This window comes from Capra hircus, chromosome 16, assembly GCF_001704415.2.
Source record: "Capra hircus breed San Clemente chromosome 16, ASM170441v1, whole genome shotgun sequence".
In the NCBI taxonomy this organism is placed as follows: domain Eukaryota; kingdom Metazoa; phylum Chordata; class Mammalia; order Artiodactyla; family Bovidae; genus Capra; species Capra hircus.
This window is the reverse complement of record NC_030823.1, coordinates 78671613-78697929: the sequence shown is the minus strand read 5'-3', so window position 1 is coordinate 78697929 and position 26317 is coordinate 78671613. Positions and strand designations below refer to the sequence as shown.

The following is a 26317-nucleotide window of genomic DNA, read 5'->3' as shown; positions in this document are numbered from 1 at the left end:
CAGACTATGGCATGTCTTATAACAGACAAACCCTCCCACTGAGAATAAGCAGAGAAGGTGGATAAATAGAAGGGAAAGAAGCCTGCGGAGGTGCTGGAGAGATGGTGAGGCATGATCACTGGACATGTCCCAGTCCTGGAGGGAGTCGCAAGGAGGTGAACCCTGCCCCGGGCTGTGCTGTCCCCGAGGCACTGGTTACAAGGCTCCTCACGCTGAGGGGACAGAAGCCAGAGTTCAGAAACAGGGCCCCAGGGGCCCCTAGACTTCCACCGGGACTGCCAAGGGCCCACCTTCCGGCCACCAGGCTTCCCAGACCCAGGCCAGCTTTGCAGAGACTGAAGCCCAGCCTCTGAGCAGCTCAGTCTCAAGGTGGGTTCAGAGGGCTTGCCTGAGCTCCCTCTTCCTCACAGTGTGGTCTGCACATCACCAGCGTCACCTGAGAACCAGTCAGAAGCTTCTCGGATGCCCTCCAGACCTGCTGAGTCAGTGCTGTGGAGGGGGGAGCCCTGTGAAGTTCGTAGTCACGGCCTTCTGAGCGACGCTGCTGCGTGGAAGTCGGGGGACCACTTCCTCAGCCTGACTGCCAGGGAAGAGGGTCTCCTCTGGAGGGTGGCAGTGCTTCCAGAGCTGCAAGCCATTACGATTTTCTTTCATTGAAAATTCTGGCATTAGTTTAAAAGTGACCATACATGCTGAGTAAGCGACTGATTTATGAAAGACTAGGAAAAAACACAGACACTAGAAGCAGGCTCAGGTTGGCATGTTCAAGGAAACAGAAGGCAAGATGGAGAATTTCAATAGAGAACCGCTCTCTGTTTAGGAAGATGGAAATTCTAGAACTGAAAACTAAAATAACAAGTTAAGAAATCACTTGCGGAAGAGCAGCCGAAGAGAGGACTCGTGAACTGCTCAGACTGGACAGCAGGAGGCGCCCGGCGTGCAGCCCAGAGAGAGAGCAGGAAGGCCGGGAAGAGCGTCCTCAGATTGGAGGGCGGCGGGGCGCCCTGGGGCGCTGACCTGCAGCTGGAGAGGAGGGGGCCTGGCTGCCTCTCCTGGCCGGCGCCGCTTCCTCCCGGCCCTTCAGATGTAGGTGCATAGCCAACATTTTCTTGAAAGCGAGCAAACTGAACCTGTCATTTTGAGTATTGGTTGCAAATTATAACATTTAAGGCAGAAGTTAGAATTTTGGAAGACTTGTACCTTTTGGGTGACAGTATTCACTGCTTCCCAGTGTGCAAAGACTCCTGAGACCAAAGCCAGTGTTAGAGAACGTGGAGTTTTAGGAATCTTACTATTTTTTATTGATAGAATGGATGAAATGAACACTTTCTCTCCGGTGCACAGTGCAGTGACTTGATACGCGTGTTACAGAGGGACAGCCGCAATCGCTTTAATTGCCGTCCAGCCCCGCACGAGCCTTCTTTTTCCCTCGTGGTGAGCATCGTCACAGTCTGCTCTCTGAGCAAGTCTCGGATACGCAGTGCGTGTCGGTTGCTGTGGCCCCGTGTGGCACACACTCCCGGCACTGGCTGCCGTGTAACTGGAAGTTTGCACCTTCTGAATACCTCACCCACTTTGCCCACCTGCACCCCCAGCAATCCCCAGGCTGTTCTCCGCACCTGTGAGCTCAGGTCTCTTAGATTCCCATGCAAATAAGGTCACAGCGTATTTGTCTTCGACTTACTTCACCCAGCATGGGCCCTCAAGGCCGTCCATGTTGTGGCAGGCGGCAGGGTTTCCTCCTTGGTGACTAAATAGTGTTCTGCTCTGCGCGTGTCTGTGCGTGTGTGTGCGCGCACGTGTGTGCATGTGCGTGCGTGTGTGTGCACGTGTGCGTGCGTGTGTACGCGTGTGTGCGCGCACACACATTTCTTCATGCACTCGTGTTGATGGACACGCGGCTGGTTCCCGGTCTTGGCAGATGTGACTAGCGCACGTGGGCTGCAGTTCTGGCACCGATTGAGGTGGTGCTCTGGTTCCCTTCAGGTAAATACCCAGCAGTGGGCTCGCTGGGTCGCATGGCAGTTCTGGAGTTGTTGTTCTCCAGCAGCTGCAGCAGCTTACGTCCCCCAGCGGTGCGTGAGGACGCCGTCTCTGCATCCTCGCCAGCGCTGGTTGCTTCCTGTCTGGTAGCCGTCCTGACAGGTGTGAGGTGACCTCTCACTGTGCCTGTGGTTGGCGTTTCCCTGGTGATGAGTGGCGTGAGCGCCTTTTTATGCGCCTGTTGTCCATCTTCTTGGGGAAAAGTCTGTTCAGATCCTTTGCCTGTTTTTTAATTGGAGTGTTTGTTTTCTGCTGAGTTGTGTGAGTTCTTCAGTTTGGCTGCTAACCCCGTATCGGCTGTATGGCTTGCGCGTATTTCCTCCCGTTCAGTGGGTTGCCTTTCTGTCCAGTTGCTGGTCTCCTTGCTGTGTAGAAGCAGGAAGTTTGATGAAGTCCCGTGTGTTCATTTGGTTTTGGAGTCAGAAAGGCATTGCCAAGACTGATGTCAAAGAACGTGGTTTTTAAAGTTGCTATTGCGCGAGGAAACGTGTTCGCGTTCGGGAGGGCTGCGCCAGTATTTCCCCAGAGCCACGTCTGGGGAAGGCACTGCAGCCCAGGCACAAGACAGGCGACTGGGTTCTAGCGTAGCGGGCTTGAGAGCCCTGCTGCCGTGGCTTCAGGGTCCACGTGGCAGCTGACCTTAGGGGTCACTACCTGTGTTAGTTACTGTGACTGTGTGGTTACAGAGGACTGTCCACAGTTACCTGGAAGAGCTGCTCTAAGACTCCTTGCTTTTCCAACTACATATCTCTGCAGGACTGGATATTTTTGCATATTTTAGCTAAAACAAAATACACACATACTGAATGCGGAAATGGGTATAAAATCCAGCTATCTTGTTCTAAGGCAACATTGAAGAAATTTACAAACATGTAAAAGTAATACTATTCTTACTAAAATTTTGTTTTAGAACATGTATTTTCATAAAAGGTAAATTATTGATATTAACATGTAACAGGGCTGTCATTTTCTAATAAATTCACAAATGCTGTTTAATTTCTCAATTTTAATGTCTAATAAGGTAAATATTAATAGATATACCCCATATAAACAGAGGCTGTTTGGGGATCTTCAGCACTTTTTAAAATGTGAACGGTCCATGACCAAACAGTCTGAGAGCCGTTGCCGTAGACGCAGGTGGAGCCCGCGTGACTGCGTCCCGGCATCTCCCCTGGGCCCCGTGTGGCTCGAGTGAGGCTCGGCGGCCGCCCCACGAGGAACAGTCTGAGAGCCGTTGCGTAGACGCAGGTGGAGCCTGCGTGACCGCGTCCCAGCGTCGCTCCAGGGCCGCGTGGGGCTCGCGTGTGGCCCCGTGATGCTCGGCGGCTGCCCCGCGAGGAGTGAGTCTGCGAGCACACAGGCTCTGCAGCAGCGTTTGGCCGCCTCGTGTCTCTGTATCACAGCTGGCTGTTCTCACAGTGCTTTAAACTTTTCCTTGCTGTATTCGTTATGATATCTGTGATCAGTGGTCTTTGAGGTTACTGTTGTAATTGTCTGGGGTGTTACACACCACACCTATATGAAACCACCAACAACCAGAAATGCTGCTTTTCACTGCTCCGCTGGCCAGCAGTTCTCCCATCTCTCTCCCGTGCTTTGGGCATCCCTCTCCCTGGGGACACAACAGTACTGAACTCAGGCCGAGAGAGTCCCCACCAGAGTCCCTACGTATCCAACCGGCAGGAGGAGGTGCGCGCCTCCCAGTCTAAATCTAAGCCTAGAAACGACTGTACTCAGTGAGGAAGGCACTTCGAAAGACAAGACAGGCCTAGAGCTGGGCCTCTTGCACCGAACAGCCAGGCTGGGGATGGAAAGGACAGGAGCTTAGAGGAGTGGAAAGTGCTGCTTCAGTGGGTGATTAGAAAGGGAAGCAGCCTCACTGCTGGTGTACAGAGGGAAAGCCTGCGTGGTCTGGATAGAAGATCAGACAGACGAGCTTCCTTTAGTCACAGCCTCGCCCAGAGCGAGACCTTAGCTCCCTTCAGTTCTGGGACGGCAGACAGGTGAGGACGCTGCGGAAGGAAAGGCTGAAGCTTAGCAGAAGTTGATCATGAGGTTTGAGGAGAGACGCCATCTTAATAACATAGAATTATAACCCTGAATATTCATTAGAAGGACTGAAGCTGATTGTGGCCACCTGATGTAAAGAGCTAATTCTTTGGAAAAGACCCTGATGCTGGGAAAGATCGAAGGCAAGAAGAGAAGGGGGCAGCAGAGGCTGAGATGATTAGATGGCATCACAGACTCAATGGACATGGATTTGAGCAAACTCCTGGAGATAGTGGAGGACCGAGGAGCCTGGCAGGCTGCAGTCCACGGGGTCACACAGAGTGGAACGTGACTTAGTGACTGAATAACGCAGATACGATGAGGTGAAGCAGCAGGTGGTGATGAGAAACTGCAGCAAGTTACCCAGAAGATGCCGCTGAGATTGCCCATGAGTGCGGCTGAGATCGCCCGTGACCGCGGCTGAGATCGCCCGTGAGCGCGGCTGAGATCGTCCATGAGCGCGGCTGAGATCGTCCATGACCGCAGCTGCACTAAACGACAGATTCTCAGTGTCGGTGAACCAGCCTCTGTTGGAAGAAGGTTCCATCCATGACTTCCATAGTTCGGCGAGCCAGTGCCTGGCTTCAAGGCTTTAAAGGACAGACTGCCTCCCTTGTTATAGGCTGGTGACTTTAAGTTGAATCCAGTGCTCATTTACCATTTCGAGAACCAGGGCTCCTAAGAGTTATGCTGTGTCTGCCTTGCCTCTGCTCTGTGATGGAGCAAGAAAGCCTAAAGGTTTACTGAACTTTTCAAGTTCATCGCTAAGACCTACTGCTCAGAAAATAAGGGTTCACAACATTGCTGCTCACTGACAGTGTGCCGGGTGTCACCCGGGAGCTCTGATGCAGGTGGGTGGTGGGATTCCTGTGGCTCATGCCTGCAAACACGTCTGTCCTGCAGCCTGGGGGTCAGGGAGTGATTTTGACTCTCTGGCCTATTGTTTAAGGACTACATTTCGTAAGGCTGTAACTGCCACAGATGTGAGTCCTCCGATGACCTGGGCAGAGTCGGTTGAAAACCCTCTGGAGAAGACTCACCAAGAACATTTGTGACTCGTGGGAAGAGATCAAAATATCCACCTTAGCAGGAGTTTGGAGGAAGTACATCCCTGCCCTCATGGATGAGTTCGAGGGGTCCAAGACTTGAGAGCTGAAGGAGCTGTACCGGAGGACTAGGTGAAAAGGGGAGCCTGAGGCTGGGACAGAATCGCTGCGTCTCGTGCTAAAGCTTGAAGGGTGAGGACCTGTTTCTCATGGATGAGCACGGGAAAGGGTTCTTGTTCACAGCAGCCAAGACACGGAAGCAACCTGAGCGTCCGTCAGCAGATAAATGGATAAAGACGAAGTGCAGGTATACGTGAAATAAAACTCAGCCGTAAAAAGTTTGCAGCAACAGGGGTGTAACCAGAGACTGTCGCAGGAAGTGAAGCTGGCCAGGCGGAAAAAAGACAAGTACCGTGTGATACATCGCTAATATGTGGAGTCTTTAAAAACAAGAAAGATACAAGTGAGCTTATATATAAAACAGAAGTAGTCACAGACATAAAAAGAAACTTACTGTTACTAGAGGGAAAAGAAGGGTGGTGAATTAGAACTTTGGGGCTAACATAGACACGTTGCTGCTAAGTCACCTCAGTCGTGTCCGACCCTGTGTGACCCCAGAGATGGCAGCCCACCAGGCTCCGCCATCCCTAGGATTCTCCAGGCGAGAACACTGGAGTGGGTTGCCATTTCCTTCTCCAGTGCATTAAAGTGAAAAGTGAAAGAAGTCACTTAGTCGTGTCTGACTCTTTGCAACCCCATGGACTGCAGCCCACCAGCCTCCTCTGTCCATGGGATTTTCCAGGCAAGAGTACTGGAGTGGGGGCCACTGCCTTCTCCAACATAGACACGTTACTACCACACATAAAGTAGATGAATAGTAAGGACCTCCGGTATAGTGCAGGGGATTGTGCTCAGCGCTGTAGTATCCTAAAGGGAAAAGAATCGGGGGAAGAATCGATGTAGGCATGTGCATAACTGCAGCATCTTGCTGTGCCCTGAAACCAACAGAACATTACAGGCCAGCTGCTGCTGTCCCAGCGCTCAGTCGTGTGTGACTCTCTGCGACGCTGTGGACCGCAGCAGGCCAGGCTGCCCTGTCCTTCACTGTCTCCTGGAGCTCGCTCAGACTCGCACGTCCGTCGAGTCGGTGATGCCACCCAGCCATCTCATCCTGTCATCCCCTTCTCCTCCTGCCTTCAGTCTCTCCCAGCATCAGGGTCTTTTCCAATGAGTCGACTCTTCACGTCAGGTGACCAAAGTATTGGAGCTTCAGCTTCAGTCCTTCCAATGAATATTCAGGATTAATCTCCTTTAGGATGGACTGGTTGGATCTTGCAGTCCAAGGGACTCTCAAGAGTCTTCTCCAACACCACAGTTCAAAAAGCAGCAATTCTTCGGCGCTCAGCTTTCTTTGCAGTCCAACTCTCACATCCATACTTGCCAACTGAAAAATCAACTGTACTTCAATTTAAAAGATAAAATATTTTTTAAAAGTTTTTTTTGCAATGGAATCTTCTCCTGGCGAAGATGCTGTGGAGACTTGAAAGTTCCAAGAAAGCCTTTGGATTCTCACATGAACTTAGCTGATGAAGCAGTGGCAGGGTTTGAGAGGATTGGCTCCAATTTTGAAAGAAATTCTACTGTGGGCAAAATGCTGTCAAATAGCATGACAGGCTATGGAGAAGTTTTTTATGAAAGGAAGAGTCAATCAGTGAGGCAGACTTTGTTGTCTCATTTTAAGAAATTACCGCAGCTCTCAGCAGCCACCACCCTGCTCCGTCTGCAGCCATCAGCATGGAGGCAAGACCCCCTACCAGCAAAAAGATTACATCTTGCTGAAGGCTTAGCTGATGGTTACCATTTTAACAATCAAAGTGTTTTTAGTTGAAGTACATCCTTTATTTTCTAAAGATACCATGCTGTTGCACACTTACTCAACTACAGTGCATTGTAGACGTGATTTGCACAGGTGCTGGGCACGCGGCTGAGCTCACTGCAGCTTTCGCTTTATCCTGGCGGTCTGGAGCTGACCTCAGCGTCTCTGAGGCCTGCGTGCGTTAAGGTGCCAGTTGAAACACATCGTTAGGATATCATCAGCAGTCACTCTATACGAAGACGTAGATAAGATTCCTTGGCAAACAAGTGTTAGCACAACAGAGAATCTGGACGGGCCTAACTCCATTAAGGAAACGGAAACCCTTACTTAAAGCTTTCCCATAGAGGACACTCTAAACCCAGATGGCTCCACTGGGGAGCTCTTCCAATTGCTTAAGGAGGAACTGACCCCCGTCTCCCACAGATTCTCCCAACAGACAAGGAGAGAGTGCTTTTCACCTTTCATAACTTTTAATTCCCAGACTGGCCAGGTTGTTATAAGAAAGGAAAAGTACAGGCCAGTTTCTTCCAAGAATAAGGATGGGGAAATCCAGAAGTAAATAATACTGAATCTATATGAAAAGTATGTCTATATATGGTGATGCATCCTGGCCAAGCTGAGCTTATCCCAAGGACTCAGAGTTGTTCTATCATTTGAAAACCATTCAGCAAAATCCACCACATTCGCAGAAGAAGGATGGAAACGATCATCTCAGTACCTGGGGGGGAAACGCGAGTGATAAACTGCACGGGCTAGTGACGAGAGCCAGAAGGAGCAGCACACACATCACACACACACACACCCCAACACACAACACCACACACACATACACACCCCACACACCTCCACACACACACCAACACACACCTCCACACACACACACATACACCAACACACCACACACACCAACACACAACACCACACACACATACACCAACACACCATACACACACCACACACACCCCAACACACACCACACACACGTATACATACACTAACACACCACACACACACCACACACACATACACCAACACACACGTACACACACATACACCAACATACACACCACACACAAACACCAACACACACACCACACACATACACCAACACACACCACACACACACCAACACACACCACACACACACACCCGACATACCTCCACACACACACCCACACACACCTCCACACACACATACACCAACACACCACACATACCAACACACACACCACACACACATACACCAACACAACCACACACACATACACCAACACACCACACACACCCCCACACACACACCAACACACAGCAACATACCACACACACACGTACACACACATACACCACACACACACCAACACATACACCACACACATACACCAACACACAACCACACACACCTACATATACCTACACACCACACACACCTACACACACCCACCCCCACACACACCACACACACACACCAACACACACACCCCACACACATACACCAACACACACACCTACACACACACACTCCACACACCTACACCAACACAACCACACACACACCCCACACACACACACCCCATACCCCACACACACACACCCCACACCCCCCACACACACACCCCACACCCCCACACACAGACACACACCACAAAAAGCGAGTGATAAACTGCACACACTAGTGACTGAGAGCCAGGAGTACACCCGCCCCCCACACACACCTACACCAACACACACACACACCACACACACACCCTACACCGACCCCACACACATACACCAACACACCACACACACCCCCACACACACACAACACCCCACATACACACCCCATACCCACACACACACACATCCCCACCTCCACACACACCCCGCCCCCCCCACACCCCACCACACACACACACACACATCCCCACCTCCACACACACATCCCACCCACACACACACACACACCCCCCCACCTGCTTCCAGAGAGGGAGGAGCTGCCTGCACTTGGGAAGCTGAGTCTGCTGTCTCGGCCGGAAGCCGGCTCTGAAGGCGGGAGTTGGGCGGCGGGTCACACCCCTCTTCACCTGCCCTGGAGGTTTGCACCCAGAGTGTGAGGCCAGAAAAGAAGCCACGTGAGGACGGGAGAGGGGAGGGAAGGGTCTCGTGCTGCGTTGGGACGCGGCTCTGCACGCGCGGGAGCAGGTCCAGAGCGAGTCTTGGCCTCTGTCGCCCCCTGCAGCGGCCTTCCGTGGCCGCCTCCGCCTGGCTCCGTGTAGGCGTGCGAGCTGCCCGCGCGTGCCGGGGCCTCACCTCCGTGTGCCTCTCCCCACAGGTCGTATCTGACTCCTGTCCGGGACGAGGAAGCAGAGTCCTTACGGAGGGCACGCTCCAGGCAGGCTCGGCAGACTCGAAGGTCTACCCAAGTGAGTGCGGCCTCTGTGTTTTGAGTCCTGTGTCTGTCTGCCATTCCACTGGAAGTACTGTTAAAAACGATGAACTGAGTGCCTTTTCGCAGCCCCTGCAGCGGAAGCTTTTATGTTAAACCTCACACTGCACGGAATCAGATGCATTCATGGCTACACATACCTGCTCTCGCTTCTGTTCTTCCAGGCGCAGAGCAGGCCTCTCCTCTTTCCTCGCTAAGCCTAATCATTTCCCTTGTGCTGAGGCCCCTGTCTCATTCCTGCAGGAAAAGCCCGGTGCTCACCACAGCTACCACGGGGCCCGCGTGCTGCTCCTGGGTGCGCACTCGGGAGGGAAAGGCAGGCGTCCACAGAGAAGCTCCTACACAGATTTTATAACAGTATTGTTCACGGGAGCCAGAAAACCCCCTTCAGTGTCGCCTCTGGCTGGGCTTCACTTGCTGTGGAGGGCCCCCTTCCGTGTGGAGCCTGCACGTTGGCTGCAGGGCTGAGCCCTGGACCCTTGGGCACAGCGTGGTCAGCGCTGTGGAGCCGGGGCGCCCGGCGGCCCCCGGCGGCCCCCGGCAGGTGTGGGCGGCGGCTCAAGCTGGGCTGGTGCACCGAGTGAACAAACAAGCAGCTAGCAAACGGGAAACGCCGCCCAAGCTCCTGTTGATCAACGAATGGATGAACGGAATGCCCCGTGTTCAAGGGTGAGGGAAGTGAAGCCTTACAGCGTGCGCACGCTGCGGCGCAGATGAGCCCGAAGCAGCAGCTGTGCCGGCGGCAGGCACGGGGCCCGGCTCCGTCCGCGCCAGCCCCAGACTGGCAGAGAAGAGAGAGTGGACGCGTGTTCGCTGAGGGCTGGAGGGGGGGACAGGAAGCGACCCCGAGGGTGTGGGGGGCGTCCCTGACGCTAGGTGCGGGTGTGCGCCGCCCGGAAGCGTGCTCAGAGGCAGTGTGTGTGCCGCCAGGTGTGGCTTACGCTCCACTAGTGATGTTACGAGAGGAAAGAGGCCTGAGGGAGGTATTGCGGTGAGGAATATCTCGCAAAGGCCGCCGAGACCCGATGGGTCGTCTCGGAAGCCTGGAAGCACGTGGGCAGCTGTCCCTGGGCCGAGCTGGGCCGTGGGCCTGTGTTAGCGACACGGACGGGGCCTGTGGTTGGGCATCAGGGAGGCAGAGGAGGGTGAGCTGGGCCGGCAGAGGGTGAGGAGTCAACAGGAGATGGTCCAGAGGGGTGAGAAGGCTGTTTCCAGGGGGTGGGGAAGCCCCGCAGTTTCAGATGCTAAAGACGCCGAGCAGGAAGGCTCAGGACTGACGGACGCCCAGGGCCAGGCGGGCGCTGTCTCAGCTGTGACTGCTTGTGCTTGATGGCGGTTCCTCCCCCAGAGGACACAACCCCAAGAGGACCAGACTGGCCGTCATTTGTCTGTTTGGGTCTATTGTGGAAGAACACAGGTAACGTGCAGCTTAATAATTCTGCCATTTTTAAGCAAACAGTTCCCTGGCAGTGAAGACAGTCACGTCGTTTCGCCGCCATCCATCTTTGGAACGGCCTTCCTCTTCCAAACTGAAGCTCTCGACCCCCTGGACCCTCGTTTGTTCCCCCGGCTGCCAGCAGCCCTGCTGTGCCCCTTCTCCCTGGCCTTGGCTCCAGGTGGCCGTGTGAGTGGAGTCGCAGCCCCTGCCCGCCGGCGGCAGCCTGTCCCTGCGCCGCTCACGTCGCCCTGCCTCGTGCGGCCGGACGGTGTTCCACGGTGTGTCCACACCGCGTCGTGTTTGGCCGCCACCCTGATGGACACTTGGCTGCTCCCACCGCCGGGCAGCCGTGAACAGTGTTGCTGTGAACATGACGTGCAGCTGACTCTTCAGTCCCTGCTTTTGCGTCTTTAGATACAGACCCTGAAGCAGGAGGGGCTGGATCATGTGTTTCTGTCTTGTTGCTGCTTAGCCACTCAGTCGTGTCCGACTCTCTGTGACGCTGGGGACTGTAGCCTGCCAGGCTCCTCTGCCTGTGGGATTCTCCAGGCAAGAGCGCTGGAGTGGGTTGCAGTCACCTTCTCCACGCTTCTGCCTGTCTTCTCGTTAATCTTATATCCTGTGCCTTTACCGAGTCCGTGGGCCCTCGTGGCTCTGGGGTGGCATCGCTGAGGTTCCCTGTATAGGACCATGTCATCCACACACGCCGACAGCTGCACTCGTTCTTTCCCAGTGTGGGCCCCTTTTATTTCTTTTTCTTGTCTGACTCCCATAGCTGGGACTTCCAGTACGGTGTTGAATAGAAGTGGCAAGAGTGGGCATCCTTGTCTCGCTCCTGATCGTAGGCAAATGCTTTCAGAACTCCACCGTTGAGCATGGTGTCCGCGCGAGGCTTCTTGTGTAGCCTTATTATGTTGAGGTGTGTTTTCTCTGTCCGCACTCTCTGGAGAATTGTTGTTGCATCATAAATGGATGTTGAGTTTTGTCAAAAGCTCTTTGTGCCTCTACAGAGATGATCATATGGTTTTAGTCTTCGCTTTGTTCGTGTGGTGTCTATCCCACTGATTGACATGTAGATACTAAATCCCCCTTACATGCCCCGGATGAGCCCCACTTGATCGCGGTGTTGCTAGTTGTCGTAACTCAGTCTGTAAGTCCAGATCTCTGTGGTCCCATGGACTGCAGCGCCGCTTGGCTCCTCTGGCCTCCCCTGTCTCACATTCATGGTCACAGCGATTCTATCTAACCATCTCATTTCCTTTAGGATGGACTGGTTGGAGCGCCTTGCAGTCCAAGGGACTCTCAGGAGTCTTCTCCAACCACAGGTCAAAAGCATCGACTCTTCGGCGCCCAGCCTCCTTTATGGTCCAGCTCTCTCATCACTGCTGGAGACGCCACAGCTTTGACTGTGGACTTTCGCAGGCAACTGGTGCCTCTGCTCTCTTAGTACACTTGCTAGGCCTGTCATCGCTCTCATTCCAAGGAGCAAGCGTCTTTGAGTTTCATGGCTGTGGTCACTGCACTCTGCAGTGATTTTGGAGTCCAGAAAATAGAATCTGACACTGTTTCCGCTTTTTCCCCTTCTATTTGCCATGAAGTGATGGAACCAGATGCCATGATCTTAGTTTTCTGAATGTTGAATTTTTAGCCAGCTTTTTCACTCTCTTCTTTCACCTTCATCAAGAGGCTCTTTGCTTGCTCCTCACTTTCTGCCATTAAAATGGTGTCGTCTGCACATCTGAGGTTACTGATACTTCTCCTGGAAATCTTCATTCCAACTTGTGATTCCTCCAGCCCAGCGTTTCACCTGATGTTCTCAGCATGTAAGTTAAATAAGCAGGGGCACAGTACACAGCCTTGATGGCCTCCTTTCGCAATCTGGAGCCAGCCAGCTGATCCATCTCTAGTTCTGTTGCTTCCTGACCAGCATACGGATTTCTCAGGAGGCAGGTCAGGTGGTCTGGAACTCTCGTCTCTTGAAGAATTTTCCACAGTTTGTTGCGATTCACATCATCAAAGGCTTTGGTGTAGGCAATGAAGCATAAGTAGATGTGTTTCTGAAATTCCCTTGCTTTCTCTGTGATCCAGCAGATGTTGGCAGTTGGATCTCTGGTTCCTCTGCCTTTTCTAAACCCAGCTTGTACGTCTGGAAATTCTCTGTTCACGTACTGTTGAAGCCTGGCTTGAAGGATTTTGAGCATTATCTTGCTAGCATGTGAAATGAGTGCAATTGTGCGGTAGTTTGAGCATTCTTTAGCATTGACTTTCTTTGGGATTGGAATGAAAACTGACCTTTTCCAGTCCTGTGGCCGCTGCTGAGTTTTCCATATTTGCTGGCATATTGAGTGCAGCACTTTCACAGCATCATCTTTCAGGATTTGAAACAGCTCAGCTGGAATCCCGTCACCTCCACCAGCTTTGTTCGTAGTGATGCTTCCCAAGGCCCACTTGCCTTCACACTCGAGGATGTCCGACTCTAGGCGGGTGGCCACCATCATGGTTATCCGGGTCATCGAGACCTTTCTTGTCTAGCTTTTCAGAGTCACTTTTTGCCACCTCTTAATCTCTGCTGCTTCTGTCAGGGCCTCCCATTTCTGTCCTTTACTGAGCCTGACCTTGAGTGAAGTGTTCCCGCGACATCTCCAGCTTTCCTGAAGCGGCCTCTAGTCTTTCCCATTTTGCTGTCTTTTTCTGTTTCTCTGCACTGTTTGTTTAAAGGGCTCTCTCATCTCTCCTTGCTCTTCTCTGGGACTCTGCATTCAGTTGGTGCTGTCTTTCCCTTCCTCTCTTGCTTTCCACGTCTCAGATATTTGCAGGCCTCCTCAGACAACCACATTGCCTTCTCGTGTTTCTTTTTCTTTGGGTAGGTTTTGGTCACTGCTTCCCGTAGTCTTACAAACCTCCATCCGCAGTTCCTCAGGCGCCCCCTCAGGTCTGGTCCCTTGAATCTGCAGTCAGGAGAAGCCCCGCCCGCTGTGCAGTCGTGAGCAGCCCCGCCCGCTGTGCAGTTGTGAGCAGCCCTGCCCGCTGTGCCACCGTGAGCAGCCCCGCCCTTCGTTCTTCTCAGAGCTGTTGGTAGTGCCCTCTGCTCTTGCCCAGTAGCACACCAGACACTTCCCACCTGGGGGCTCATCTTCCAGAATCATATTCTTTTGCCTTTTCATGCTCTCCATGGGTTTTCCAGGCAAGAATACTGGAGTGGGCTGCCATTTCCTTCTCCAGTGGACCGTGTTTTGTCAGAAGTCTCCACTGAGACCCGTCTGTCTTGGGTGGCCTTGCAGGGCTGCATAGCTTCATTGAATTGCACAAGCCCCTTCGCCACACCAAGCTGTGGTCCGTGAGGAGGGGTCATGGTGTTTGGTCTTTTAACGTTTATGGGGTCTGGCTTGCTTGCATCTAATTGGCAGTTTTCGCATCTGTGCTCATCAGGGATTTCAGCCTGTTGTTTTCTTTTTGTGTGTCTGGTTTTGGTCTCGAGGTGATGCTGGCCTCAGAGAATGAGTTCAGAAGCATTCCTTAGTCTTCCATTTTTTGGAAGCTTTCGGAAGGATAGGTGTTATCTCCTCTCTAAATGTTTTGTAGAATTCACTTGTAAAACCACCTGGTCCTGGGCTTCTGTTTGTGGGGAGCTTCTGTTATTATTGCTGATTCCGTTTCATCACTGCTACTGGGTCAGGCCATCTTTTCTGTCTTCCTGGTTTAGACTGTCGTCTCTAGAAGCGTGCCGTTTTTCTAGGTGGCGGCCCTTCTTGGCATATGCTTGCTCATAGCAGCCTCTCGTTGCCTTTATTTCCGCAGTGTCAGTTGCAGCAGCTTTTCTGACTTGATTTGTGCTCTCTCTTTTTTGGATGAGTTTGGCTAAAGGTTTGTCAGCTTTTTTATCTTTTTGAGGAACGAGGTTGATTCCATCGATCTTTTTGGTTACTTTTGCTCCCTGCCTCGCCTGTTCCTACCCTTCCTGGTTCAGACTGTCATTTCTAGAAATGTGTCCATTTGTCTTTTCGAGGAATGAGGTTGGTTCCATCGATCTTCCCGGTTACTTTTGCTCCCTGCCTCACCTGTTCCTACTCTGATCATTATGACTCTTCTGCTGACTGTTGTTGTCGCAGCTCAGTCACTAAGTCGTCTCCAACTTTCTGCAACCCACGGACAGGCTTCCCTGTGCTTCACCGTCTGCAGGAACTTGCCCAGCTTCGTGCCCATCGAGTCGGTGATGCCTTCCAACCGTCTCGTCCTCCGTTGCCTTCTTCTCCCGCCTTCGATCTTTCCCAGCACCGGGGTCTTTTCCAGTCAGTCAGCTCTTAGCATCAGGTGGCCAAAGTACTGGAGCCTCAGCATCAGTCCCTCCAGTGAATGTTCAGGGTTGATTTCCTCTAGGATTGACTGCTTTGATCTCCTTGCTGTCTGCTAACTGTGGATTTTGTTTATTCTTCTTTTTCTGATTCTTTTGGTGAAGGCTAGGTTGTGTGAGGTTTGCTATGTATCCTGAGGTAGGCCTGTATTGCTACAAATACCCCTTAGGATGGCCTTTGCAGCACCCCAGAGGCCTCGGAGGGCTGCGCTTCCGGAGGTCTTAGAGGGCTGCGCTTCCATCTCATTTGTCTCGGGGGGTGCTTTGGGCTCTGCTTCGGCCTCTCCAGTGACCCATCAGTCGTTTAGTAGCACACTGTTTAGCCCCCATGTGTCTGTGGGCTTTGCAAGGTTTCTTTCTTTTTATAGTTGGTTTCTGGTCTCAGAGCCTCGTGGTTGTAATAGATGCCTGATGTGGTCTCAGCTGCGCTAAATTCCCTGTGACTTGTGCAGCGGTGCAAATCTGCCCTGGAGAATGTGCGTCTGAGAGCATGTGTGTGCCGCTGCTTTCGAATGGAGTGGCCCCTCTGGTCGGGCGTGACACGCAGCCAGTGTCCCCGCCCTGACGCCCTGTGCGGGCCACGTGTCGGCTGATGTGAGTGGGGGTGGAGCCCCCTCCTGTCGCTGTGTTGCTGTGGATCTCCTGCTGCGTCTCTCATTCTTCCCCTTACTTGTTTAGGCGCTCCTGTGCTGGGTGCGCATATGAGTATAATTGCTGTCTTCCTTTCGGAGTCATCCCTTGGTCGTCGCGTCCTTTCCCTCTTTGTCTCTTGCAGCGCTCTGTTTTAAGGTGTGTCTTCTGGCTTTCTCTGGATTGCCGTCTGCATCACGTGCCTTGCCCATTCCCCTTGCTCTCAGGCTGCGTGTCTCAGGCCTGAAGTGTTTCTCTTGCCGGCAGTATGTGCGTGTGTGGGTCTTGTTTCTGTATCAGAGTGGACCCAGCCACTCTCTCTCTTGATGGGAGCATTTAATCCGTGCACATTTACAGTGGTTATTGCTCTGTGTGTACCTGCTGTCGCTCTGTTGCTGTTCTGAGACTGGTTCTGCGGTTCTTTCGCTCGCCTCCTCTTTGTTCGCATCCCTTACGGTTTGAGGACTGTCTCTCGTGCTGTTTGGGCGTCTTTCCCTGCTTTGTGTCTGAGTCTGTCATAGTCTCCTGGCTTGTAATTACCATGAGGTTTGTATTTCAAGTTGCTGATCGCTTTAATTTCAAAAAAGATTTTAATAACCCTGCATTTTTCATTCTTTCCCCTCCAAGATTGCTGCTTTTTACATATTTTACATCCTTTCATTTTGTCCCATAACTGCTTATTGTGGATATAGTTGATTTTACTAGTCTTTTAACCTGTCTGTAGGGATCAAACCCAGGTCTCCCAGATTGTGGTGGATTCTTACCATCTGAGCTGCGGGGAAGCCCACGAGCTTTGTACTTGGTTGCTTGATGGATGCGAGCGTTGTACTTGGTTGCTTGATGGAGGCGAGCTTTGTACTTGGTTGCTTGATGGAGGCGAGCTTTGTACTTGGTTGCTTGATGGAGGCGAGCTTTGTACTTGGTTGCTTGGTTGAGGCGAGCTTTGTACTTGGTTGCTTGATGGAGGCGAGCTTTGTACTTGGTTGCTTGATGGAGGCGAGCTTTGTACTTGGTTGCTTGGTTGAGGCGAGCTTTGTACTTGGTTGCTTGATGGATTGATGCTTCCTTTCCTGTGTGTTCGCCTTTGCCGGCGAGATTTTCCCTTTTGTAATTTCCATGCTTCTAGTTGCGACCTTTTCCCTTTCTTTTGCTTAGTGAAATCCCTTTAACATTTCTTGTAAAGCTGGTTTTATGGTGCTGAACTCTCTTAGCTTTTGCTTGTGTATAAAACTTTTGCTTTCTTCATCCACTCCAGGTGAGGGCCTCGCTGAGGAGGGTATTCTTGATTGTAGGCCTTTCCTTTTCAGCGCTGTGAATGTATCATGCCCCTTCCGTCTTGCAGAGGTTTTGCTGAAAAGTCAGCTGATAACTGTATGGGAGTTCCCTTGTTTATAGCTTGTTGCTTCTCCGTTGGTGCTTTTAATATCCTCTCTTTGTCTCTAACTTTTGCCGATTTGATCCCGAGGTGCCTTGGTGTAGTCCTCTTTGGGTTATTCTCGGTGGGGACCCAGTGTTTCCTGGACCTGGGTGTCTGTTTCGCTTCCCCGGTCAGGGAGCTTCCAGCTGTCGTGTCTCCAAGCTGCTCAGTGGCCCCGTGGCCCCTTCTCCTCTGGGGCTCCTGTAACGTGAGCGTCGGTGCGCTTGCTGTCATCTTGAGGCCTCCTACACCTGTGCATTTACGCGCACGCTCTCCTTGTCCTGTTCAGAGCCGTGACACCCCCCACTCTCCCTTCGGTCGCTGGCCCGTTCTCCGTAGCGCTCAGTCACCCCTTGATCCCTTCTAGCTCTGACCGCGGCTCTCGCCTCTGGCCGCTCTCTGCGCTTCCTGCCTCCCCGCTCTCCCTTCGGTTCTCCGGGCTCCCTCACAGGCGTCGCCGGGACCTTCTTCTCAGGGAGGTCGCCTGTTTCTGCTTCACCTAGTTGTTTGGAGTGTTTTCTTGCTCCTTCATTTAGAGCATGTTCTGTTGCCTCACTTTGCCTAACTCGCTGTTTTTATTTCCGCGTGTCCAGCAGGTTGGTTCTGTTTCCCCGGTCTCGGAGAAGTGGCCTTTTGTAGGAAGTGTCCTGTGCGTGCCAGCGGTGCGCCTCCCTGCGGTCAGCAGCGCTCCGTGCTCTAGGGTGCCCCCGTGTGGGCTGTGGGGGACCCTGGGGCTGCTGCTGGTTCACTGGTGAGGGAGTCAGTGCAGGAAACCCCGGGGCTGGTGCCAGCCTGCACGTGGTGGACCCGGTCAGTCCACGGCAGGCAGTGGCCTGCAGGTATCCTGGGGCCGGTGTCCACCCACTGGTGTGTGAGGCTGGTCTCGAGGTCGACACAGGCTGCTCGTGGACAGGGCCGGGCCCCAGCCATGTCTGGGTCTGGAGTCTGCCCACTGGTGGGTGGACCCGGGCTCCAGGGTCCACGGGTGCAGGTCCCTGCGTCCCCATCCAGCGCCTGTGCTGGTGTGAGGGGCTGGCTGTCCAGGGCCGCTGTGGGCTCGAGGACTCATCAGACAGCCTGTCTGCTGGGGAGGGGGACGGGCACACGTCCCTGCCTGCTTGGTTGCTGGGCCTGAGGCCTCCCATGCTGTGTGTTGCTGGGGGCCAGGTGCTGCAGGTACTGGGCTGGAGGGAGGGTCCCACCGTGGCGCTGGCCTGCAGCAGCGTCCTTGGGGCGGGACCAGCTCCCAGTGTGGCTGCCACCAGTGTTTTGTCCCCAGTGTCACAGCCTGCCTCTCGGGGAGACTCCGATCAGCCAGTGGGTCTGATCTGGCTCTTTTGAAGTCCCTGCTTCCACCCTGGGTTGTGGGGTGTGTGAAGCTCTGTGTGCCTGCAGGAGCGGAGTCTCTGCTCCCCACAGGCCTTGGCGACTCCCCGAGGAAGCCCTGATGGCCTCGAAGCCCAGCATTCTGGGGGCTCGCCTTCCCCAGCACAGGACCCCCAGCTGGGGCGCCCCTCAGCCCCCTCTGTGGTTAGTCAGTCTGCCGTGAGTGGGCCGCCCCTCCTGCTGTCTTGCAGTGGCCCCTTCTCTCCGTAGCTGTGGCAGACCCTTCCTGGCCAACCCCGTCACAGTGGTCATCCTGATGAGCCCCGGAGGGCTGTGCTCCGGGTCTTCCTGCTCCGCCGTCCTGGCCATCCCCTCGCGGCCAGCTCTGGGTGTGTGTGTGGATGCAGTTTGGGGTTTGGTGGTTGTCCTAGCCTGACTGACGTTTCACCTTGTCGAGCCTGGCTCTTCCTGTGCGTCAGCTCCGGTTTTCCTGGGATAGCTGGAGCCCACGTGCTCTTTGAGGTCGGGAGGGCCCTGAGGAGCCAAGTGGATGGGTGTGGACGAGGCGGGGGTGCTCGTGGAGCTCGAGCGGCGACGCTGGAGGGCTGCCCTTGCGGTGCACCTGGAGCCGGGCCCGGGCCTCTGCACACCCAGGCGCTTGTGTTCGGTGTATATTAGCTGCAGACGGCCTCACACCTGTTGGGAGCTGTTTGGAACCTGGTACCATCAGGCCTTTGAGGAGCTTCCCTGCTCGTTCACGGGGAGACGTCCACGGTTAGGGTGCACCCTCTGACTGTCTGGTGTCTTCCCAGGGCGTCACCCTCACGGACCTTCAGGAAGCGGAGAGGACGTTCAGCCGGTCGAGGGTAGAGCATCAGGCTCAGGAGCAGCCCAGCCTGAAGCCCGTGGGTCCCGGAGTACTTGAGGGCGGCCCCCGGAAGCACGAGCCCTTGGCGGCCCCTGCCCAGGAAGCCGGGGAGAGCCACCAGCCCTGGGGCCGGAGCCCGGAGGGAGAGGTGAGCGCCGGCACGGAGAGCAGGGTCTGGGGGGCGGCCGGGGGGCTCTTGCTCACGGGGAGTCAGTGCCCGCTGCTCCGCAGTGGACGCCTCCCAGGGAGCCTGTTTACGCCCGTCTGTGGTTGGCGGGCCTGTATGACTGAGAGAATTCAGAGGACGGTGTCCTCCAGTGACCGTCGTCTCCCCTGGGAGTTACCGACGTGCTTTCGGCCGCAGCCTGCTGCCATGTCTGTGTGTCCTGTGGCATGATCGCCACCGCAAGCTTGGTGAGCGAATGTGCATGTCTGTCGGTTCTGAAGAGAAAGGTCTCGATATAATGAGACGAGGTGGAAATAGAAGCACGTTGTTTATGCTCGGCACTGCTTTAGCTGCTTCACACGTGTGAAACTGTTCAGTCCTCAGCACAGCCCTGTGAGGTGAATGCCCGTCCTTCTTACACTGAGGCCGTGGGGTGTTCAGCACCTTGCTCAGCATCTCCACGACTCAGGAGAGCCCGACGGGTTCCCTGGCAGCCCAGCAGGTAGGGGGCTGCGCTGCCCCTGTGGGGCCCGGCTTCAGCCCTGGCCGGGGGCTGCGATCCCACAACCGCACGGCATGGCCAGACGCCAGTGAGGGATTTGGAAGAAGAGGTGGCGGGGCCGCTGAGCCGTGGCCCGCCCCCTGCCCGCCCACTCCCGCGGCCTCTCCTCCTGCGCTGCAGGTGGACGGCCTGCTGTGCGCTTCACCCCTTTAGTGCAGGTGCGGTCAGAGGTGTGGGGTCCTGGGTGGGTGCTCCTGGTTCACCGAAGACTCCCAGCGACGCCTTTTATCTCGGGGTGACTGTCAGCACCATCCCTTTCCACGCCCAGAAATGCCCCGGTCGCGACGACACATTTTATGGCGACCGTGGTTGCAGGAGAAGAAGTCTTCCAGCTCTTCCTGTAGGTGGCCAAGGTTCTCTTGTTTACTCCGTTTATCAGCCACTGCTTCTTGAATACTTACTACGTGCAAGGCTCAGTTCTAAGCGTGCGGTAGCTCATCCAGTCCTCCCAGGCCTCTCTGAGGAAGAGCTTGTTTTCCGTTTTAAGGAGGAGGAAGTGGAGACTCAGAACTCGAGTCACCTTCTTAGGCCACGCGGCTCATTTGTGCCGAAGCTAGAATTTGAGCCACATCCTCCCAGACTCCCAAGCTGCCTGTGACTCGCTGCTTCTGTCTCTATGACTTATAAACAAAAGGTCAGGCGATCTCCACATGTGGCGAGCGCTTATCTCTGCATCTTCAGCAAACCAGGGCAGCAGATAAGTGCTGAGGCTTACTGTCGAGCTCTGTCCTGACTCTCAAGGAAAAAAAGCTCAAAGCAGAAAAGGGGAATTATTTTTTTCCTTTTATTTTGGGGGTGGGGTGCACACGCAGGATCTTAGTCCCGCAGCCCGAGGTCACGCCCGCACGCCTGGCAGTGGGCTGCAGTCTTCACGCCGGCCTGCCAGGGAAGTCCCAGAGAGAGGGAGCTTTCAGTGTCAGTAGCCCAGTTACGTCAGGTTGGCAGAAGGCTCAGCAACTGGCAGAAGGTCCAGACTCGATCTGTTTCTAGATGCCTCTTACGTTGTTTTTTCCTATCCTGAGCTTATTTTCCCACATGCACCCTGCCTTTCCGTGCCCCACCTTGAACGATGCCCCAGCATCCTTCCTGTCTGCTTCGTAGAATCACAGTTGTTAGCGAGCCGGTGCTTCCTAGCGCCCGCCTGTCGGTTTCGGGGGAACTTCTCTGGGCTGCTGTCACCCTGGCTGTGTCAGAGGAGTTCAGACCTGTTTTCTTTCTGGCTGGTTAACTGCTTATAAGCCTCGTGATGTAGAAAAGCCCGTTTTGAATAAACGTGCTGTCCCTACGCTTTCGTTGGACTTGACCCCTGACGTCCCATCCTGTGGGTCGTCCTAGCCTGTGTATCATCCCCTGCAGCGTCCAGGTCAGCCCGAGCAGCCCACGGCGCCGGCGTCCCCTTCCGCCCCGAGACCCTCGCTCTACACCAGCTCCTACCTGCTCCGGACGGGTGGGTCCTCTGCACCTGCCGCCCAGAGCTCAGAGCCCCCCGCAGGCACTCCCGGGACGCGGGACATGGACAGAAACGGTACGTCGGGCTTCGGAAAGCACAGGCTTCCAGTGCGCACGCCCCGGCGCCTAAGCTCCGTGCCTCGTCTCCTCCCTGAACAGAGGGCGGAGAAGCAGAGCCGGGCGACCAGTCCTCCGGCAGGATGTCCGTCCGAGAGAGGAGGCGGCCCCGGGAGCGCCGGCGGGGCACGGGCATCAACTTCTGGACGAAGGACGTAAGTGACCCGTTGGTGCCGGGCGTCCTGTGTGGGTGAAGAGAGAGCCCCGCCCTGCGCCGCGAGCGCTGCCTGTCAGGACGCGTCGTGAGAAAGGCAGGCTGCAGGGCGCGGGCTCGTCTGGGGGGCTCTGGCTGGCACCCACGGCAGTGCCAAGCGCGCGGGCAGGGGGCGAGTGCAGACAGAGCGGGCGCGCAGGCCGTGTGGTCGGAGCCTCCCCCACGGCTGCGAGGGCGCGCGGGCGTGCAGGGAGTCAGCAGCGCGGCGGCCCGTGCGCGCGGGGTTGGCCGAGGACCCGGGGCTCTGAGAGTTACCCTTCTGAAGAAGGAGGAGGAGCAGGTGACGCAGCACAGCTTGCCTTGGGCTCGGAGCGAGGACGGGGCTCCGTGCGTCCGCTCCCCGCGGGCCTCTGCCTGCTGGCTCAGCCCACCCCTGACGTCCACAGACCGAGCGGCCGGGGTCAGGTCCCCAGTGAGCGTGGCCTGTTGGGAATAGATGGCCGCTGCGATGAGGCGGGAAGAGAGGGAAGAGGCGGTGGTGGTCGCTGTTAGAAGCGGCGGGTGTGAGCGTCCGGACGGGTCCACCGGCGGCAGCGCCCACGGAGTCCGGTTCTCTCCCCGCCGGGCGATCCGCTGGGGCCGCAGGGGGCGCTCCGAGGCGCTGCTGAGGCCGCGCGCTGACGGGGCTGACTGGTGCCGCCAGCGCTGTCTGCGACCGCGACCGCTTGTTTTTCTTCCACCTGCCTTTCCAGGAAGATGAAACGGAAGTCCCGGAAGAGGTGAAGAAAGCGTGGGTAAGTGACCGGCGGTGAGGCTGCCCCGTGGGGCTGCTGTGCCCGCTCTGCCCACCTAAGAGAGGAGCAGGCTGCGTGCAGGCTGGGGTCTGGGGGTCCGGTGCGCTGCCCTGGCCGAGCTGCGTCCCGGGTTCCCGCTCGAGGTTGCCTGCGCCTCCGGCCAGGCTCTGACTCGGTTTCCGGCTCTGTCTCCTCTCTCTTGTGCTGGTGGAGTGTGTCAAGTCCTTTGGAATCTTGGGAAGAAAAGTGCAGTGATGCTGTTTCTCACGGATCAGCATCCTCTCCACGCTGGCAGAGAGGAGCAGAGGGCGGGGTGGGGGCGGTCGGAAGTCACTCACATTTGCCTCTGGAAGGAGGCCTCGCTCTGGCCTGGGCAGCTCGCAGGCCTGCGCACCTGGCACCTGCTCCTGCCTGAGGGCGGCTCTCCCAAAGCCCCGGGCTCGCGAGCACCGGCTTGGTGCCCCTGGGCAGCACCATGTATCTTTCCTTTCTCTTCCTTTGGGCTTTTGTTTGTTTTCTTGGCCGTGCTGCGCAGCTCCCGGGTTGGGGTTGGGGGTCTTCGCTGCCTGACCAGGGCCGAATCCCCGCCCACTGCGTGGCGCGCCGAGTCCTGACTGCTGACTGCTGCACCGCGGGGACACCCTCCTGCTGTTTCTCCAGAAGGAAGGGGTTTGTCTGGCTTTGCCCAGATGAATTGAGAGAATATGTGCATTTCTATTGGAAATCATGTAAAGAGATGGTCTTTTCTCTGCCCTAAGGTATGTGACAGTATGCTACCAGAATATACGTAATAACTCTTCCTGGAAGTTAGTAGCTGGCTCACTTTTAGAGAGGAATTAGGGGTGCTCTGCTATCCTTGACCTGCCAGGGTTGGGGTCGAGACCCAGAACTATCAGGAGTGGCCTCCAGAGGCCGTGCGGTCCAGACCACTGAGGAGGGTGCAGCCCCCTTGTGGGGGCAGGGTTGCAGCTGGCTCACAGGGGAGGGCTGGGGGCGCGGTGTGGGCACAGATGCCCGAGGAGGCCCCCGGGGCAAGGTGTGTGTGCGTGACCGCGACCTCATTCCTGGGGGTCGGCAGGGCTTCGGGAGACAGTAAGCTGTGACTGACATACCTAACGGGAGAGCCCGAGGGTGACCGCAGAGCTTGGACATGGCCACCGTGTATGGAGGGGCGTCGAGGCGGGCAGCTCCACAAAGGAGCCTAGCAGGGAGGCCTAGGCAATGTCCCTGCAGGGAGGCCTAGGCAGCGTCCCTGCAGGGAGGCTGCAGTCTCCGCGTTTCTGAGCTCCTTGGTGCCGGGGCACCAGGCAGGGACATCGAGTGTGGGCTTAGGAGGGCAGGGTGTGTGGTGAGCCCATGCCCTGACGCCACCCCGGCCCTGGTGGGCTCCTCCCCGGCATCTGTGCAGCCTGGCAGGTGTGATGCCGGGGTCTGCACCGGCCCCCGGGGCAGCGGGCCCAGTCCCCATGGACCCTGGGAGTCCATCCCTGGTCAGGTGGGGGCTAGAATGATCCTGAATGTGTGTGGATGTCTCTCCTCCTCTCAGAGACTAGAGCCTGGTTGGAAAACCTTTGTTGTCTAATCCCGATCTGTGTTGATGTTGTGGGCATCTGTTTCCTGTCGTGTAGCTCAGCTGGAGAAGGGGCGCTGACGTGCATGTCCGGGCACGATTTTCGACTGGAGCGGCCCTGGGTGCTCTCTGTTCTGGGTGAGAGGAGAGGCCCCGTGCGCTTCCGTGGCGGTGACACAGGATGCTCCAGGCCTCACGTGGTGCACCTGTTGAGGCAAACCCCGGCCCCCCTGGAAAAGCCACGAGGCGGTGAGACCGCAGGTGATGCAGGGCTCACGTCTCAGCAGCCCCTTGGCGCCGTGCTGGGAGCAGGTCTGCGAGGCTGTCCGCGGGAGGTGGGTGCCCTCCCAGAAGTCCTCGCCTGTCTGCATCTTGCAAAGTGAGGCCGAACCGAGTCTGGGTTTGACGTGAGGGAGGCGGCTGCTCCCGTCCAAAGTGCGGCCTGTCCGCTGGCCCCGGGGCGGGCTGTGTGCTCAGGGCCCTGCAGGCCCTGCGTCTTCCCTCGCCTGCGCCTTCATTCTGTTTGCGCTGTTTGGGTCTCCCAGTTCTTGTTTCCCGATCCCCAGGCCGGTTCCTACGTGTGGTTGAATTCATCACTAGAGGGCAGACGTGTCTCGGAGCCGTGGGGAGCGAGAAGAGCCGTGCCTGAGGAGGCCGGGCGGGAGGCAGGTGACTCGGTGGGGAGTCCACATCCGTGCGGGGAAGCTGCCCGCCTTCCAGACGTGGGCACCTTGGAGCTGGGAGGGAGTTAGAGAAAGTCCGGGTGAGGGGCCTCGCCTCACAGGGGCAGCTCTGAGGCCCGGTCCAGCGGAGCATCCAGGGGCGAGCGATCTCCAGGTGGCCCCCGGCCCACTTCAGGGGCCTCTGTGACTGTGCTGGGGCTGACCTCACGTCCCCTGTGGTTCCCCGACCCTATTTAGGGACACAGATGAAGCCCAATGAAGAGGCTCAGCAGTGGGGTGTGAAGGGCTTCCAGGCTCAGAAGCTTTGCCGCGTGGAGGTGGGCCTACCATCGCCTGGCATGCGTCTCTCACACCAACCCAGAGGCTCTCCAGACCCCACGGTCTTTGGGTTTTTCTGGAGGCTTCCTCAAGTGTGTAATTCGCTGTTACCTCAGTCTCCTCCCCCTCCGCCTTCCCTCAGCAGGTGGGGGTGAGTCTAGACGTTCCCAGCTGGTTTTCTGGTTAAAGTGTGTTAATGTACAGCCCTGTGTGAGCTTCAGCTGTGCAGAGTCGTGGCTCACATTTTCGAAGGTTATGCCCCACGTGTAGTTCTTGCAGAGCGTTGGCCGTACTCTGTGTGTCGTGCAGTCCTTCCGGCTTCCTGCCCCGCAGGAGGTGTACCTCTCACTCCTCCGTCGTCATCTGTTATTCTTACCGAGCAGGTTCCGTGTTTGAGTTGAGTTGCTGGTGGCGTTGCGCCTCCTCACATGAAGGGAGGTTCCCTTGAAGGGCGGCTCAGAGGCCGCGTGAGAGTCTGATCCGTGTCCAGGGGAGCACTCCCCTGCTGCCCCGACCTGGTGTGTGTCTGTCTGCCAGGATGTGGCGTTCCCTTCCTCCACTTAGGAAGGTGCCCTTTTGCTTTCCAGCAAATCATATGCCATCATCTGAACAAATCATGACACTTGACCTTCGAAGTCGGCAGCGTAGCATCCCGTCCACAGTGGACCATTGGTCTGGTGACGCCTTCTCCTGGCGAGGCCTGCCCAGCAGACGTGCTGAGGAAGTGCTGGTCAGAGGGCGCTGAGATCCCTGCCGCAGACAGCTGGTGAGCTCGTCCAGGGGCACGCTGGTCCAATGCTCCAGAAGGCGTAAGCGATCAGGTGTGAGACTTTCAAACTGAACCAGAGAGACCCAAACTGGGGTGTTTCCAGCAAAGCTTGGTTTTGAACTAAGCTGTAACAGGAAATGAAACTTGCTCTGGGAGCCGCTTGGCCGCGGGAATGTCTCTTTCACCTGAAGCCGCTGCACACGCCTCCCCTCCTGCCCCTCGTCTCCTGTAGCCCCTCCCCCACTCGTGGAGCAAGCCCTCCGAGG

The 26317-nt window shown here is 55.8% G+C and overlaps 1 protein-coding gene across 5 annotated transcripts in view; it reads left to right on the top strand.

Moving 5' to 3' along the window:
- Window positions 1–26317, top strand: part of PPP1R12B (protein phosphatase 1 regulatory subunit 12B) — a 165467-nt gene that overhangs the window by 86342 nt on the left and 52808 nt on the right. For all 5 annotated transcript variants that reach the window (XM_018060851.1, XM_018060853.1, XM_018060854.1 and 2 more), the window contains 5 exons: window positions 9326–9416; window positions 19414–19617; window positions 21554–21722; window positions 21806–21918; window positions 22670–22711. In XM_018060851.1, coding sequence (XP_017916340.1) covers window positions 9326–9416; window positions 19414–19617; window positions 21554–21722; window positions 21806–21918; window positions 22670–22711 — 619 coding nt within the window. The remainder of the gene's footprint in view (window positions 1–9325; window positions 9417–19413; window positions 19618–21553; window positions 21723–21805; window positions 21919–22669; window positions 22712–26317) is intronic.